Source organism: Cupressus sempervirens, chromosome 3 (genome assembly GCF_028749045.1).
Source record: "Cupressus sempervirens isolate cs-2001-9-10 chromosome 3, ASM2874904v1, whole genome shotgun sequence".
Classification (NCBI taxonomy): Eukaryota; Viridiplantae; Streptophyta; class Pinopsida; order Cupressales; family Cupressaceae; genus Cupressus; species Cupressus sempervirens.
Genome location: NC_143120.1, coordinates 626,947,684 through 626,965,083, shown reverse-complemented (window position 1 = coordinate 626,965,083; position 17,400 = coordinate 626,947,684). Strand labels below are relative to the sequence as shown.

Below are 17,400 nucleotides of genomic sequence, written 5' to 3'. Positions count from 1 at the left end.
AATACATCCTCAAACAAATTAACGAAAGATTGTAATATTCTAAAAGCCATTGTCAATTAATTCAGATTACTCATTAAAAACCAATCTACGAATAACATCATTTCACCAAATTAAAACTAAATTTATTTCTGATTAATTTGTTTTACCTCTAAGTTGAGTAGAATATTCAGCTCTAAAATCTTTGTTTAATTATTTGTAATCAAAGCACCCCTAATTACTAAACCGTCAGTGGACCCACAAAAACTGTATGCAAAAGGTAACTGGATAAGCTATAGGCACCATGATGGACCATGAGAAAGCGTGTTGGTTTCCTTTTCTTCATCTTTTCAGAATAAATTAATCCGATTTAATCAAGCAGCTGTTCAAGGTCGGTTCTTTATCCAAAGATATTAAACCACGGCGCTTCATAAATAGTTTTTGCGATAATCTCTCTCTTCATAAATTCTCATGTATTCTCTATCTCTACTGGCTACTGTGTGATTTGCAGTGAAAACGAGCTCACGGGGTCCGTATCTTTACGACTCTCAAAGATTCCATTTCCAAAGCTTTCTATCATTGTCAACACGAATTGCAGTAGGTATTAGCAGAAGATACATCAGGATTATTTTTACTGAAGATCTTCAAGCTTTGTAATATGCATGCTCTGTAGAGGCCAATATATCTGAGCTGTAAATAAGCATTTTGATGCTGTGATTTGGAGTTCCAGCACTTAGAGATTCGCGGTTGGAGGAGTTTGATGAAAAGAACAAGAGTCCAAGAGGTTGTTTTCTCTAAGATTGGAAAGTAACTTGTGGTGGAAGTTGATCGGGAAGCACTTGGATAAGACACGGAAATTTTTTGGCTTGTTTTTTTCTTTCGTACGAATAAATAATGCTGCAAGGAGGTGTTGCATTTGCAGTTGTTGCAGTGGATTTTCTGAAGGAGCGTCGATATGTATCTTGAGGCCAATTTTTTGGAGATCTGGCGGCGATATTTTGATCCTCCCGACTCCCGCGACTGATCTGTTTAAAAAAAATCTTTGGGTTTTTAAAAAAAAATTCGTCAAAAAATTAAAGGTTTTTTGAGCAAGAAAAATGAGTAAGTATGGGGAGACTGCTCGTACGCGAGTTGGAAAATATGAATTCGGTAGAGTCATTGGAGAAGGCTCATTTGCAAAGGTTCGGCTCGCAAGGAATACACAGACGGGTGAATATTTCGCCGTAAAAGTGCTCAACAAGGAGAGAATATTGAAGGATAAGATGGTTGAACAGGTACCTTTTTTCTCATGGTTTATTAAGCTGTGAGATATGAAGGCATGGTTGTAAAATCTACGTTATCTTGAATTGTAAGGCTGGTCATTCTGAATTTGCATCTCTCTGGCTTTCTGAGCTCAGAAAGCCAGTATAAGAAATAATTAATATAAGAGCTATGTAAAGGTTAGAAGATAGAAAATTTACAGTAATTGCATGACAACGACGATAGAGCGTTGATGTTGTCGTCCTGATTCGAATCATAGGTTTTTAATTTAACATATATTTATTTTCTTCAATCTTTTGTGATTTCTGGTATTTTCTTTTGTAGTCTTGTCTCGCAGGATCGTATAGGTTCTCACCTTCAAAGCTGTGTATTGGTTTTTGTCACAAGTTTCTATAGTTGAAGGCTGCTAATTGCTAGCATTTATTGTTTTAATTTTCGCTATTTTCTGTTGTCGAGGATTTTACCTCTGTCAACATTGCCCACAAGAAAAATATCTAGCCATAATAGGAAAGAATAGCTGCAATGCAAAATATCGCTGCAAAATTGTGCATGCGTTCATCCTTTCAGCCGAAATGCACTCCTCTTGGTTCAACTTGTAGGTTTTTTTGTTTTTGGGTTAAGGTACGTGGCTAGGAAAATTAAACATTGCCTTCTAGTGATAGCTGCAAAATCCATCACAGTGCTCATTTTACCACTCTTAAATAATTTACGCCAAAAGGGCAAGCCGCAAAGTTGATGCAGAGTGCTTAGCTGCAAAAATTACACCATGGTATAAGATAGTTTCTTCCTTAGCGGCAAAATTACCTGTAATAGTTCGGAAATGATGTTAAAAGCCTGGTGTTGGCGAAACGTGCAATTCTCGGTTCAGATCTTGAGATTCTGTTAAGGTTAGTATCTGCAAAAATGATGCATTACCGTAAAAGTTTTTAGCGGCTGCTAAATCCTTTTCATTGCTAATTTTATCATACTTATAGTTCTCTGAAAAAAATGTTTATCCGAAGTCTTATATCTGTAAAATCGTAGTGCCTTATTGGATAGTTGTTTACATAAAAGAAATTAGGCAAAAAGCTTCAGAAAGCATGGCATCACCCTGGCTTGATATTTTCAGTGCTTCTTTGGCCGTGGAGGATGGAATTATTTGTTTAAGCTTCGGCTAGGTTCTGTGCCGATTGTAGTATCTACATTTTTTAAGGTCAGTTTTCTTATATATCGAAAGTTGGGCTAATAAATTATGTTGTTTTCAGATTAAGAGAGAGATTTCCACAATGAGGCTGGTTAAACATCCTAACATTATACAGCTTGCCGAGGTACTTTTCACAATGGACTCACTAGTTAGAAGTACTTTTTCAGATTATATTGGATCCGTAGGATCAGTTGTTCTTTTAACATAAGCGGCATCACATTATTTATGTAACTGGCAACTTTATATGCTATTGAGGACTCTGATGATTATGTGGTCTTAAGATTTCCTTTTCCTTTTTTTGGATGCAGGTTATGGCCAGCAAGACAAAAATATATTTTGTTCTCGAGTATGTCACCGGCGGAGAGCTTTTTAATAAAATTGTAAGCTCTAACCTTCTTTTTTTATAGATAAAATTGTAAGCTCTAATCTTGAGGTTAATAAAATTGATGAGTTTCTTACAAAAGTTTAATGTAGCTATACTTATTGTTTTCTATTTTTTCATTGCCAACGTTGTTGCCTTTGTATTAATTGTATCTACAACAAGTAAACACTCAGCTACTTCTACTAATCTCATTAGCTTCATCCTGTGAGGAATTTCCCATTTCTTCCTCTGTTTCGGATCTCCTGCGAGCTAGCATGTGCTTGCAACACCTTTAGATGCCTTTTCTCCAATTTGGTTTCAGGGCATCAATCAGCTGCATAGGTGTATGTAAATTATTGCCTGGCCTCAATTGTACTGCTTATTGTTAAGAATCTGAAAAACAGTCTTAAAGACACAAGGATGAAGGTTGTTAAAGTTGACCCTTAAGATACGGATCTATAGTAGTTTTCAGTATGTCCTGTTAAACTCTAGCAAAAATTTAGTTACTGTTCACATGTAGAGTACTTTCCTATCTTTTTGAAATTTAATCTTATTATTGAGTTTTTACCTTTCCTTTTCATATGTACTCGCGATTTATCATGCTGCAAAGAGACCCAGATCTTCATTCTTTTTTTTTTGAGATAACTCTACCTGCAAACCGTGGTTGTCCTCATGGTTTCTTCCCATATGTCACTATGTGCTAGTTTCTACATGTTTGTTACCACTGCTAGTAAAGTTTCTAATGCCATTCGATAATTTTTTTTAATACCAGGCTCAACAACAGAAGCTCAAAGAAGATGATGCTAGAAAATATTTTCAGCAGCTTATAAATGCAGTTGATTTTTGTCACAGCAGAGGGGTTTATCATCGAGATCTCAAGGTATGAGAAAGCGATCTGGTATCATCAACTTTTATACCATATGAGTTCAAGATTTTGATATGGCTTCTATTTTGCAGGAGAAATACATTAACAGTAAAATATTTTAATGAATTTTTCCGAGTATTATTAATCATGATTCATGATTGTTGAAGGAAATTTGTCTTGATCTGTACTTTAATATGATCTCCAGCCAGAGAACCTTCTTTTAGATTCAAAGGGAAATCTGAAGATCTCGGATTTTGGTCTGAGTGCTCTCTCACAGCAAGTTAAGGTAATAAGAAGTCTACTGTAGTGGTAGTTCTTTCAGTGGACACAGAATGCTCTATTATGGTGAACTTCAATGATGCCTGAAAATTTATACCTTTACCTTTTCTTCATCTTTGAATGATTTTCATTTATTAGTTTGTAATTCAGTAATTCTGTTCCAGGATAAACTTATGCTCAAAATCAGAGAGCAGCTATAGGGCTCAATTATTCAGTCTTTTAACAATAACCTAGGCATGCCTTGCAATTTTTTTGACATCAGATATTGATTAAAAAGGATAAGGGATGGGGATGCATCTCCCTAGGCACTCAGTGTTGGTATCATTTAGGGCAGGGGACGCATCTCCAAGGAGCATAGCAGAAAAGTGTCATCCTTGTACACAGAAACCATCTATTTGCTGCTTCTTATTGGTTTCAATTTCTCAAAAAACACAAGCATGTGCATTACCACAAATAATCATCACATGTTAGATAAATACCATCAGATTTTGCATGGTGAAATAGTTTTATCCTTATCTTATATGGAAACCCACACAGATTATAGTTATTGGCATGTGCATATTCAGAGCTTTAGGGATGTAGCAATTTCTCCTAAGACAGTCGAAGGTTTGTTTCACATTGTTTGAAGTTTGAACAAATTCCAAATACTATTCAAGTCTCCTAAATTAATAAAAGTTGTACACACCTGGCTACCTTTCTTCTCATAACTGAGGTAAGCCACAGGGCATAGAAAATCCGGATATTGAGCTAGGACTTATGGATTTGCATTTTCATCCTATTTATATTAGTTACTAGGTTGGAAAGCTTTTTCTGAGTTCCTTTTTCTAATGATGTTAACTTGGGAATTTTTAGCCTGGCCCAAGCCAGAGAGGGCATAACTGGGGCAACTATTCCCATTGCATCAATATTATCATAAAAGTTGTACACACCTGGCTATCTTTCTTCTCATAACTGAGGTAAGCCACAGGGCATAGGAAATCCGGATATTGAGCTATGACTTTTGGATTTGCATTTTCGTCCTATTTATATTAGTTACGAGGTTGGAAAGCTTTTTCTGAGTTCCTTTTTTTAATGATGTTAACTTGGGAATTTTTAACCTGGCCCAAGTCAGAGAGGGCACATCTGGGGCAACTATTCCTATTGCATCAATGTTGTTTAAATCCATGAGTTCAATGTCCCAGTGGGGTTTTGAATCTCGGTAGAAATAAAAAAGTCATCATCATTAAATGAGACACCATGCTTCCATTGGCAGCTTTTCAAATTTATTTATATCTATGCACTTGCACAGTTGCCAAATTAGATTTGCATGTTTAGTTGTTAAAATTTATTATACAGTCTGCTAGACTGTTTAACGTGAAATCTGATCTTTCAGCCTGCCCTTTTTATAAATAACACAATAAAAAACTTTTTGGTCGAATTAATTTCCCATTCAAAACCTTAATATTGCATGTTTATTATGGTACTGAAAGAATGAGTGTTATATCCTTGCAGGAAGATGGATTGCTGCATACTACATGTGGAACCCCCAACTATGTTGCTCCTGAGGTTGGATCAACTTTTCCCCTCTTACTTTTGTGTTTTATGAGCAATTTATCACACAGATTTGTTTTAATAACACAAATGATGTGACTAGGCACACAATTTAGAGAAAAAATAAATCTTTATAAAATAAGATATGCATGGAGTGTTTATGAATCCTCTGTTTTTCAGGTTATTGTAGACAAGGGATATGATGGTGCCAAGGCTGATCTGTGGTCATGTGGAGTCATACTTTTTGTTCTTATGGCAGGCTATTTACCATTTGACGAATCTAACATTGTGGCCCTTTATAAGAAGGTTCATTTTATTTTGCAGCAAGCTAGTTTTCTTGGCAGGGAAGGAGCCTTCTTCTAGATTGAAATAGTTCTATGATCAACGGTATTTCTTTTCCATCTGTTTTGTAGATATACAAAGCAGACTTTACTTGTCCAAATTGGTTTTCTTTAGCTGCCCGGAAAATAATTCTGAGAATACTCGAGCCAAATCCTAAAAATGTGAGTTTTTAATTGAGATATTGTATTATTGTACTTCAACAATGTATTTCATTCATTAGACTGAAAGTTATTTTCCCTTCTTGGTTCTCTGTTTCTGAGAACCAGTAATTTATTGATATCTGTTTGACCTTCCCTTTTTTTATGTGGCAGCGCATTACGATTCCTGAGTTATTAGAAAACTCTTGGTTCAAGAAAGGATATATTCCAGTCAAATTTCAAGAGGAAAGAGATACCAACCTTGATGACATTGATGCAGTATTTTGTGATTCTGTTGTAAGTGCTTACATTTATGCATTATCTTGTTTTTTGTGGAAATTTGAGGGTGACATTGCTGAAAATTGAATTGAGAAAAGTAAAACAAATTGCATCTTTTTTTGCATTATCATATCTCAACATGAGGTTTTGTCTTATGCTAAGCACTTATCTAGTCCAATTTTTGCAGCCAGTGAATGCTAAGTCTAGTTAAGAATTTTGTGATAATAATGGATTCTTTGTTTATTGCTATATTATCAAATATTTGTTTTCCATACCTAAATTGACTGCTCATTCCTACCTAAATATTGATGGAATGGAAAGGACTTTAAGTATTAGCTTATGGCTCCAATTCTTATTCTGTTAAAAAACTGTATTTTAATATTATCTTTTCTCATGCATTTATTCAGTACCTTCATTGACATCCTTTTTGCATTTTATGATTCATTTTGATACGCCCATGTTGTTTCTGATTGCCATTGTATTTATTTTCTGACATATCACAGGAATTACATGGACTGCCATGCCCCTTTTCGGGATTGTCCTAATTAAGTTTCTTCAACACAATTGCAAGAGCTAGGGTTAGAAAGTTATCTTAACAAGTAGGAAATCTCTTTCATTATGCTTGAATACAAATCCCGCAACCATGAAATAAGTACATACATGTATACATGACTAATTAAAGTGTTAGTATCTTGTAAGTAAATAAAAGATTAGATAACAGCATAATCATAATATATTTTGGCTGCTAGGCATATGATAAGGAAACATTTATAGCATTTCAACTTTCACGGACCTTAAGTTTTTAACTATAGTGAGGAGTGAATAAGGAGACATGATGAGGTGCCCTTTTTTCACCGCTCTAGGCCGAAAGAGTAGACACGCTGTCAAGTTTCTTTATATATTTCAAATTTACTGTGGCTTCTCTAAAAATTCTGTTAAAAATGGACACATAAGTGGTGGTACCAAGTTCAGTCTCTGAAAGAGTTCATTCTCAATATCACTGAATTCACTCAATCTGTAGTCTGCAATATCCTCTTCCATTAGTAGAATAATATAATATTTGCATGTAGGAGAATTGTCTGGTTGGTACTGATGGCCTTGTTATTCTTATTTCTACAACGTTCAAGCTATCCTTACAGCTTTCCCTACACAATTTCCATAACAATGCTATGAATAAATCACATTCCACTCTTATGAAATATTGGAAACTTTAATATTGTTGGATAATGCGGTGCACAACTATGTTTCATTGCAAAATAAAATCTGTTTTTGGGGTTCATCCTTTACGGAAATTAATTTTTTAGTTAATGTTTCATTAATTTATTTACCCATTTTTTATAATATCATTCTTAAATACTTATGACTGTGCGGAGGAGCAAGGCCATGCCTAGAAGGGTTGAGTGGTGCTTGACTGCGTAGGGTTCCCTACAAATACAAATTGATAGTAGGATCAATAAATTTGCTTTGACATATTTTGGGACAGAAATAGATTTACATGAAAACACAACTTATTCAAGTACTGTATCAAGCACAGAATATGTAGCTAGATCAGCAAAAATCATTTAAGAGAAAATCGGCAGACCAAAAGTATAAACCTTTTTCAAAAATTCAGAAAAAAAAGAAAAGGTTAGATTTTTGGAAAAGATAGAAAAATCTAAAAAAAGAGAGACAAATATACTATATATAAATTTAGAGGCATTTTAATAGCTTAAAGATATAGAGATAAAAACGAAATTTTACTCAGTGAATTTTGGAACTTAGATTCTTCTTGTTGATGATCAGTAAACTACATGATGCATAAACGATAACAGGTACTCATCTATGTTATACCAAGTTTCTGGGACTGGGCGTCATGCTTTTGGGACAATTTTTCTTGAAGGTCATTTTTGAGGCTAGCAAGGGGTAGTTTAAATATACGGAAAATTTTAAAATATAGAAAATTTTAAATGATCATATAGTAATAATTATGAGACATTCATCAGATACATTACACAACCTCAATGCATAGCATTAGACTTGATTAAAATTTTAATAATTGGCAAACAAGTTATCAAAATTTGATTATTTCAGTCTTTGATGTGCATATGCATTTTTATAAAAATTACGAAAGAATGTCAAAATGATACAAGTTTCTACTAAAAACTGACATATTCATTAAAAAAATTATACCACTGCATCTAATTAGCATTTGCTCTTTACATCAAAATTGAAGCCTCAAGTCTGCGTAAATGCCACAATGAATCTAGTGGAATTCCAGGCATTTCCTCCTATGTCTCCTTGTCCACTTGTGTGAAATATATACAACTAACCATAGTCGGAAAACTCGCCAAAGCCAAAAACTCGCCAAGGTCCGGAAAATTAATTTGGGGAAAACTCAGCCAGTTTTCAGCAAAAACTCGATAACTTAAAAAATTGCTTAAATTTAATTAGAGATGCTTTTTTTGCAAAATTCAATGAGAAGATACATCCAATGAGTCAATAAATGAGAACATAAAACAAAAAAGCTTACTCTAGATATATTTAAATACAAAGTGGGTACAAAATTGCATTCTCTTGAGGAAGACTCATGGCTGGAAGCAAAATAATAAATAATTTATGTAAAACTAGAAGTAAATACATCATTAGTTTTACATCTTTCCTCTTCACAGCTCTAATAAAAACAAAGGGAGAGGTAGAACTAGAGGGTCTAATATTAGAAGTCTACACTGGCCATGGTTGCCTTCTTGCCTGGTATGTCTAACTCAATTTGTGGCTTGTCCTCAATCCTAGATATAGCTCTACCTCTAGCTTCTCCTAACACTAGTAGTGACTACTCATTCAACTCAATGTCATCCAGCATGTAAAGGGTGGCTTTAATTGGTCTATTGTAAAACCTTTAACATGGCAACGTACTTAGATTAGAGTGTTGAAATCCTTTCGCAAGGTTATTCCCAAAAGATTAAAGATCCTAACATATCTAGAGGAAAATCCTTTAACAACGTACAATTGACAATGTTTTATAACCCTTAATCAAGCAAGCTCTTAACATAGCATATTCTAAAATAGTATAACATTTTTTACTACCATTCTCATACCATGTTTTAAACCCAAATTGGGTTTCCATGAGGTAAATATTTATGTTACTATTATGTGAATGCTTTAACTGTTATGTGTGAATGTTTATGCACTTAACTAATAATAGTGTTATAGGGAGAACTAAATCTTATTGGTAAATAGTATTGAAAGGTGTTAAAAGAAGGGAAATTTATTGATTACTTATTAACCCCCTCCTCCCCTAATTAATCAATCATATACATAAAATTGGTATCAAATCTTTGATCCTTCATTTGGAAGCCTATCTACTTTGGGAAAAGATCTCAAGATGTATAGGAATGAAGCACCTAATTTCAACAAGTATGACGATGATTTTGGAATGTGGGCAACTAGGTGTACCATATTAAATTGGGCACACTTCAATTTAAGACCTTTTAGCTGGACTCTTTAGTGTGTTTTTCATTTTATGTTTACATCTTCAACGCACACCTCACATCCTTTCTCTCCTTCCCTTAGGTAAAATTGGGGTAGGACCTAACTAATCCTCCTTGATTTCCCTCAATCATGGATCCTAGACCTAATCTATTAGTACCCTCTCTTCCTAGGATGCGAAAACCCTAGATTGGATCTTCGAATGATAGTCTAGGACACATATTCCACCACTGAACATCTATTAGTTTGGAATCTAGACAAGAAGACCCTAAAGGTCAACCTTCAGACCAGGTCCACCTAAGTTGACCTGATCCAAACTAGGTTGACTTAGTCTTGGTACTTCTAGTGATTCTGGGCTTGTAGCTATTTAACACTCCCATTAAAATCATGTTTGTCTAGTTGGCCCTAGCAATGTAATTTCATGATTATTCTAAAAATCCACTATAAAAAGGCATTCAATCCCCTATTTGCACATAAGATTACATGACATGGTATGAGGGAGCAAGGAGAAAGTAAGCATGGACACCCCAATCTGACTTAAAGCAATTGCAAAGTGGAAACAAAGGCTAGTTTCTTATTCTTCATTGCAAGTGAGGCTATCATTCTTCGATAAAGCATTCAAAGGAAAATATATCAAACATGGAGTTGCAAAGGCATCTTGAAGGTGGTTAGAGTGCTTTAGCCTTGGGGGCTTGGTATGATTTTTACATCATTCTTCAAATACGATTTTTTACACCTTCATACGTTCACATACATGCACACTTACATGCGTCCTCCTCCATGGTCCGCCTCTTCAAATCATTGATCTCATCCTCTTCAAAAACTTTGCTCCAACCCTGCTACAAATGTGCTTCAAACTCGCCTCAGGTCTGCTTCAAATCGATCAAAATCAGTTTGCAAGTGTTTGGAAGACTTTTCCTCTCTCAGAAAAATACAAGTGAAGAAATGAGAAATGAAACTGATTTGGGCCGTTTTTTGCCTTTAACTGCTGTTATAAACTTATAAAACTATGACCGAGTTTTTAACAAAAAGTCAGCAAGTACTAAACAAGTTCTTGCCAAAAATTCTGTAAGTTTTTGGCACCAGTAAAAGTCATAAAAACTCACAAAGCCAGAAAAGTCAGCTAGTTTTTGCAACTTGGAGGGTACTCTGCCAATAGTCAATCTATGCAACTAACATCCTACTGCATTGGAGTCCAACAATACTTAGAAATGCATCGATCTCAAAGACCCAAGGCACTATGCATGGCTACCAACTTATCTGATCCTTAAGAGGTAATCCTATTGTTCTTGGTTGACTATATGAAGTTGTAAGCAAGGTTGAGGGGGCAGTACCTCCAATTGGGTAAGGGGTGGTGCATCTTGTGAGGGTTTGGAGGCAGCACCCTGGATGTGCTCCTTGTAAAAATACAACATGGGGTTGAGGGGTGAAACTTCCATCACTAAGATCAAAAAAGCCTTTGAGATGAGTCAAAGTCTCAAACCTTCAAAGAAAATTACACCTTTTTCAAATTTTGTTAATTTGAAGTTAAGCGATATGTCACTAGGATATATTGAAAAGAGGTAAATAAAGAAGAAATATTATGTTATTTGTTTGGAAAATAAGAATTATCTTTTGGTTGAATTAACCAATGTGTCGATTCTAGTTGTGCTATCAACTTTCTTTAGTGCCCTTGTAGCTTTTTCCATGCGATATGCAATTCAAATGTGTGAACTTAGGGGAAAACCTTGTTATTCTATGATGCATTCATCATGCCACACTAGGTGTATTATGTAGTGCATTCATCTGAACCATACGTTGGTTTGTGTCAATTGTGAATTGCGGGCCAAATTAAATGCTGGTTTCAGATTGGGAGTATATTTCTTTATATACTGTACAAGCGAGCATATTTCTTTATATACTGTGCAAGGAAGCATATTTCTTTATATACTCTCCATCGTTATGTTTTGGGTTTCTGATTCTGCTAGTGAATTTGATCACCCATGCACCTATGACATTCTGACAATGTATCACCATCTATACATAATCTAGATGTGGAGCCCAACTATATTATCTAAAAAATTTAAAGGGGAACATCAAAAGTGGCAAAAGATCCAAACAATTTAAATGTGATTTAAGCATGAAAAAACTGATCAAACATAATTTATCCCAATTTCCTCAGAAAACTCCATTTTATCCACACATGTACTTATATTCATCTATTAATATTATACCTATTGATGTAAAGAATATGAATGCCTTCACTCTAGCTGTATTCAATTTATACCATCTCCATAAGTATCCTTGGTCTTCCACTATTTAGAGTAGTTGCTTTAATACTGCTCTACAAGGCAAATGCTCTCCAAGGTAAATATAGGGCGATTTATGATAGATGTGTTTTACAAAGTATTTTTGTAGGAGGAAAGTCACAATGGATGCGTTTGATGCAGATATATTACCATTATATGACCATTACACCTAAGAGAACAACAAAAAATAGATAGATTTCAGCGCATATTCTTTTTTTAGATTTGTGCTTTTGAACTTTCATACGTGCAGAGCAACGAGTATGTGTGAAAAAACACCATATCAGAATTTTTATTATACAGGGTCCTTCTATCTTAGCACATCCATGCTCAACCAAGTGAAAAGCATTTTACCAGTATCATGTGTGTTTATAGCTTGACCATGATCTTCCTCCATGCTCCTGACAACTCTCTGTTGAAGCCACATCTCTCTTCATTTGTTGTTAGCATACACAGATGTTATGTAAGTAGTGGGTTCAAATTACATTGGCAATATATTTTAAATTCCTCTGTTCTAACATCCTCTTCTCTTTTCTGTTTCTTGTTTACAGCATCCACTTCCTCCTGCATCTTCATTAGTGATTTCATACCTGGCTAAATAGAAGAACTTGTCTTGGATATTGCAGTAGTCTTCAATATTATTTTTTCTACTGTTTCTCCAAACAATATTACTTTTTCTACTGTTTCTCCAAATCCTCTTTATTTCACATTGCCTGTTTACCAATATGAAATCAAAGTTAGATAAGGTTTAAGTGTCAAAATCCCAGAGCACTGTAAATTATTACTTTGGAAGTTTAAATCCATCCCCTTTGTTTGCACTCGCGATATGAAACATTTATATAATTATATAATTTTGCCCGGATAAAATACTCTGCACTGATTAGTTTAAAAAAATAATTTGTTGCTCAAATTGATCTTCAATCGGCAGAGTACTTAATCTCTGTGCAAAATACCTGCAAATTGGACCTCATATTCATGCCTCCACTCTTGAGGTCAGACAGCAGGAATAACCAAATGTGATTACTAACAAGGTCAGTGGGAAACAACATTCTAACCATTCCAGTGCCTTACTAGTATATTGCCATCTTCTTGAAGTCTCAATGATCAATTATGTGAAGGTAGGATGCCCGAAATCAGATAGAAGACCTGTATTTGGAAAGTAGCTTGTTAGTTAGCTCCAATGATAATGACTGCAAATTCTTTATTACAAATTTATGGAAATTGAAAATTCATTGGGGCAGTTATAGCTTTCCTATGTCTGGAAGCCTCGATGAGGTGTACACAATACGTACATTTTTTATACTACAAGGGGACTTGAATGCAATTTTTTATACTTGTGCAAAAGTCATTTGTGCATTAATAGCCAGTTACTGTGAAGAATTACTTGGGCTTAAAAATACATCTGTAAATAAGAAATCATAGTTTCATTGTTCCAGTACATTATCTGCAAGTTGTGTCTTCTTTGAATTTTTAAATTTTTTTTGTATGGAGTAGACTGGGTCTGGCAGGTGTACTTTTAGAACTACTATAGTGAGTGTTGATAAATGTCTTGTCAGAAATTGTCACAAGATGCTAACTTTATCAAACACAGGAAAACCTTATTGTAGAACAGAAGGAACCAAAGGGGACAAAGCCCTCTCTTATGAATGCATTTGACCTTATTTCCTTATCGAAAGGGCTCAATCTATCTGGTCTGTTTGAGAAAAATAAGGTATGCTAATTTTTGAGTATTTTAAATTTCTCTGTTTTGAGAAATGTTAATTTAAATTTTTTTATTTAAGGCTGAGTCATTTTTCTTTTGGCGTGGTATTATTGAAGTAAATGCTAAAAATCACTGTTGAAAGAAAAATCTATTAAGAAATATAACCCAGTCTATTAAGAAATATAACCTGTACCATACCCACATAGAACTGTTCCTTTTTTCTTGAATATTTTAATCTACTGAGTCTTTTAGGTCTCAAACACTAGAGTGATTTTGATGTGTATTGTGCAGAATGTTAAACAGGAGGTACACTTCACGTCCAAGTATCCAGCTACTGAGATCATCACAAAAATGGAGGAGCATGTAAAGCCTCTTGGTTTCAATGTTAAAAGAAGAGATTACAAGGTTATGTTTTTTCCCTAAGATTCTTAGTTTTAGTATGGTCTTAGTAGTTGATTTGGTGATGTCTGATCTCGGCCATATTAACCAACCTGTCTTATCCGTCCAGGTCAAATATTTTTCTTTTAACAAACAGTCTGTAGTACCAATGTCATGTTCACATTTCCTTGTGAAGGAGGAGTTTGTGATGTGGTGAGCTTGACAGGAAACTTTGGTTGAAATGATAGTTTTCCAGCAAAAAATTGGTGGGATCAGTATGAGAATGATTGCATCTGTCAGTTTTTGACTCTATCAGCAGCATGCAGTGAAGGATAAAGTGTCTGCATGGGTTATCAAAAGACCCTTGTGCTTACAAACTTGAATATTTATATTCACTGGAAATGGTTTCTTCGACTGTTTTGAACTCTTTAAGGATCCAAGCACAGGCTCAGGTCAAAGCTCCCCAGAAATTTAATGCATTGAGCTCGAGTAGCATTTTTTTGAAACGATATTCTTGCTTTTAAGAAAAAAGCTGAGATTGAATTGAATCTGCCTAGTCTTGCAGATCCTTATCTGTTAACAAACTATACAGGGAAAGGCAATGCCATGGCTACAGGAGTTAATGAGAGAGTGTGGGGCCTATAAACTTTGAATATTGATCTTCATCAGAAAGTCTCTGACCTGTAGCAATGGTTGAAAGAGATTAGAGGCCATAGTTTAAGAAATTAGAATCTATAGTACCCATAAGAACCTATGCATTTATCAGTGATTCCATGATTCATAGTCATGCTGCGACTGCATACCACCAGTAAAGATATTCGGGCAACAAAATATGTCCCTTAAATTTAACGAAATGTTTTTTTTGTTTGATTTTGTAAACATAATGCTACCATCCTAGGCAAACCTCACAGCCATGCTGCAGCTGTATAAATACTTCTTCTAAGACACTGACTGTGCATTTAACCAGAGAAAAAATCAAATCTTGGTTCAGAATTATTCCTGAGCCGACTCTAGCAAACATGATGCCCCATGAAAGAGGCCTTGAACAGAAGTCTCCACGATTTTTTTCTTTTCTCGAGACTTCAAAACAAAATAGTAGAACAGATGTCCAATAACGCCTCTTGTAAATAATGTGGAAGAGCAACCTACCTGTAATCAATACAGAACTACAGTACATATAACAGACATTAAGCAGACCCTGAACTGCTTTCTCTCCAGATTTCTATCGCATAAGGTACAATTGCCTATAGGTCCTTGCCTTGAGCTATCTACAGTCACCCTCTCGTGGAGGAGAGATCGATTGTTACATACGAGCTTTCTGGAATTACTCTTTTCTAAAATTATTTTCAATAATTAATAAATTGATTAGTAGGAGATATTTACCAAGCAAGTCAAATTGGGATATTGCTATCAGGATTCACCTAGAAAGGCCCAATGCTTCTGCGAGCATCACTTAGATGCAATGAGTGTTAAAGTGTTCCATTTATTCTTGTGTAAGATGGATTCTTGTGAACCACAACTCCTGCAACATGGTCAATGAGTTTAACTCAAAAACTATACAGTTAATAGCAATATCATAATTGTTTAAATATTTATCAGTTTACATAAATCATTATGCATCAATATCCATCTGATATTCCTAATCTATTTGCACAGATGAGGCTACAGGGACCTGAAACAGGTCGTAAGGGGCATCTTTCTATAGCCACAGAGGTAAGTTAATTTTATTTTCTTGTTCAAGATTCTGCAGTTCCCTAAAATTTGCTTTGATTCAGAAATATTGTAAGTCAATGCCGAGAAATCTGAAATCTCAGTTTTTTAAGCTTGTAACAAACTGAATGTGCACACAAACCCTGTTGCTTTTGCTCTCCTAGTATCAATGTATTCCCTGGCTAAGATTGTATCGAAACATATGTAGGTTTTCGAAGTTTCTCCCTCTCTTTTTGTTGTGGAAATGAAAAAGGCTGGCGGTGATACACTAGAATACAACAAGGTAATTATTTAAGAAAATATAAATTTTATGTCTTCATTTCTTGCTATAGATTTAAAGTTTGGATCTTGTATAGGTGCTGATGATGTTTCTTTAACTAGTGCAGTTCTATAAGAATTTTTCTACTGCGCTGAAGGACATTGTATGGACATCCGAGGGAGACCAACCGGAGGGATAATTAAATGTTAGAGATTGGGTGGACTATTTGAAATTCAATATGATTGGAGAGGACTTAATTGATATCTATCTAGACAGACCTTTGCCTGTATTATAGCGTACTTGAGGCTGTAATGCCTTTTATAATGAAGAACTAAACAAACTTATGTTTGTAGGTGTTCGAAATAGCTGTGTGCTTACGTTGTACAGGTATTAATTGTTTACTACATGATAATGACAATCAATTTCATTAGGTGGGTTCTTGTGCTACTAATTCAGAGCTTTTTTCTGCTTTAACTCAAAATCATAATGCAAAAATCACAGATTAGAACTTACACAACCGTTTGAAGACTTGGTTTCTGGAAATGTCTGAATAATACTAGAGAGAATGAAATGTGAGGACAACATTCCATAGATTTGTTTGGACAGTTAAACCAACATTCCATGATCTGTTTAAAACAGTTAAATTTGTTGTACTATAATGTTTGCCGAAACGATGTTGAAGCATATTTCGACAGTGATGCTATCAATGTTATCTGTCATGGGAACAAACAAAAGTCTAATGAAAATTACAAGCTTCTGACTGTGAATAGTAATTTTTTTTTGTAGTATTGTTTTCCTCACTTTACATTGGATAAGTACATTCGCGAGAGATCGTAGAGTGATGACAATGATCAAAGCTTTTGGTTGTAGGTCCACAAGTGATTTGTATGGCTGATGCATTTAGCTTTATTTGAGGGTATTTTCAATTTTGTTAGAATTTATCTGCAATCACATGACACATTAAAGTTTTGTTAATTTTGGATATTGAATTTGTTTATTTGGTTATGTTATTAGGCAGGGAACTATTGTTTTGGCAATTAATTCTAATGGAAAAATTACAAAGTTCAAGCTAATGTTTTGGTACATATATTTTTAAAATCAATTATCCCAACCAAATTTCTAATTTCCAATTGTTCAGTGACCAATTTCCTGGGTGTTTATTGATTTTTTACAATTGAAAAAAACACAAAAATAAACAAGTAATAAGGATGAATTTAATAACACTTACACATGTCAATACTGCTGTGCACAGTGATTTCTACTTCGCTACCTGGAACAAATCACAGTTCAGCGTAACTTGGGTTTGAATCCCAATTCCACCCACTTAATGCAGAGGCCCCATCACAGGCCCCCACCTCCTTTCTGCCACTGCCACCCGCGCAAACAAAC

General features: G+C 34.8%; 1 protein-coding gene across 1 annotated transcript; it reads left to right on the top strand.

Moving 5' to 3' along the window:
* The first annotated feature begins 894 nt into the window (after nt 1–894).
* LOC149568243 (CBL-interacting protein kinase 23-like) lies at nt 895–16,441 on the top strand. The gene is made up of 14 exons (XM_089821240.1): nt 895–1,250; nt 2,481–2,543; nt 2,728–2,799; nt 3,553–3,660; nt 3,851–3,931; nt 5,416–5,469; nt 5,635–5,760; nt 5,868–5,957; nt 6,108–6,230; nt 13,554–13,673; nt 13,956–14,069; nt 15,699–15,755; nt 15,961–16,035; nt 16,139–16,441. The coding sequence occupies exons 1-14, from the start codon at nt 1,074–1,076 to the stop codon at nt 16,208–16,210; spliced, it is 1,332 nt and encodes a 443-aa protein (XP_089677366.1). The 5' UTR covers nt 895–1,073; the 3' UTR covers nt 16,211–16,441.
* The last annotated feature ends 959 nt before the right edge of the window (nt 16,442–17,400 follow it).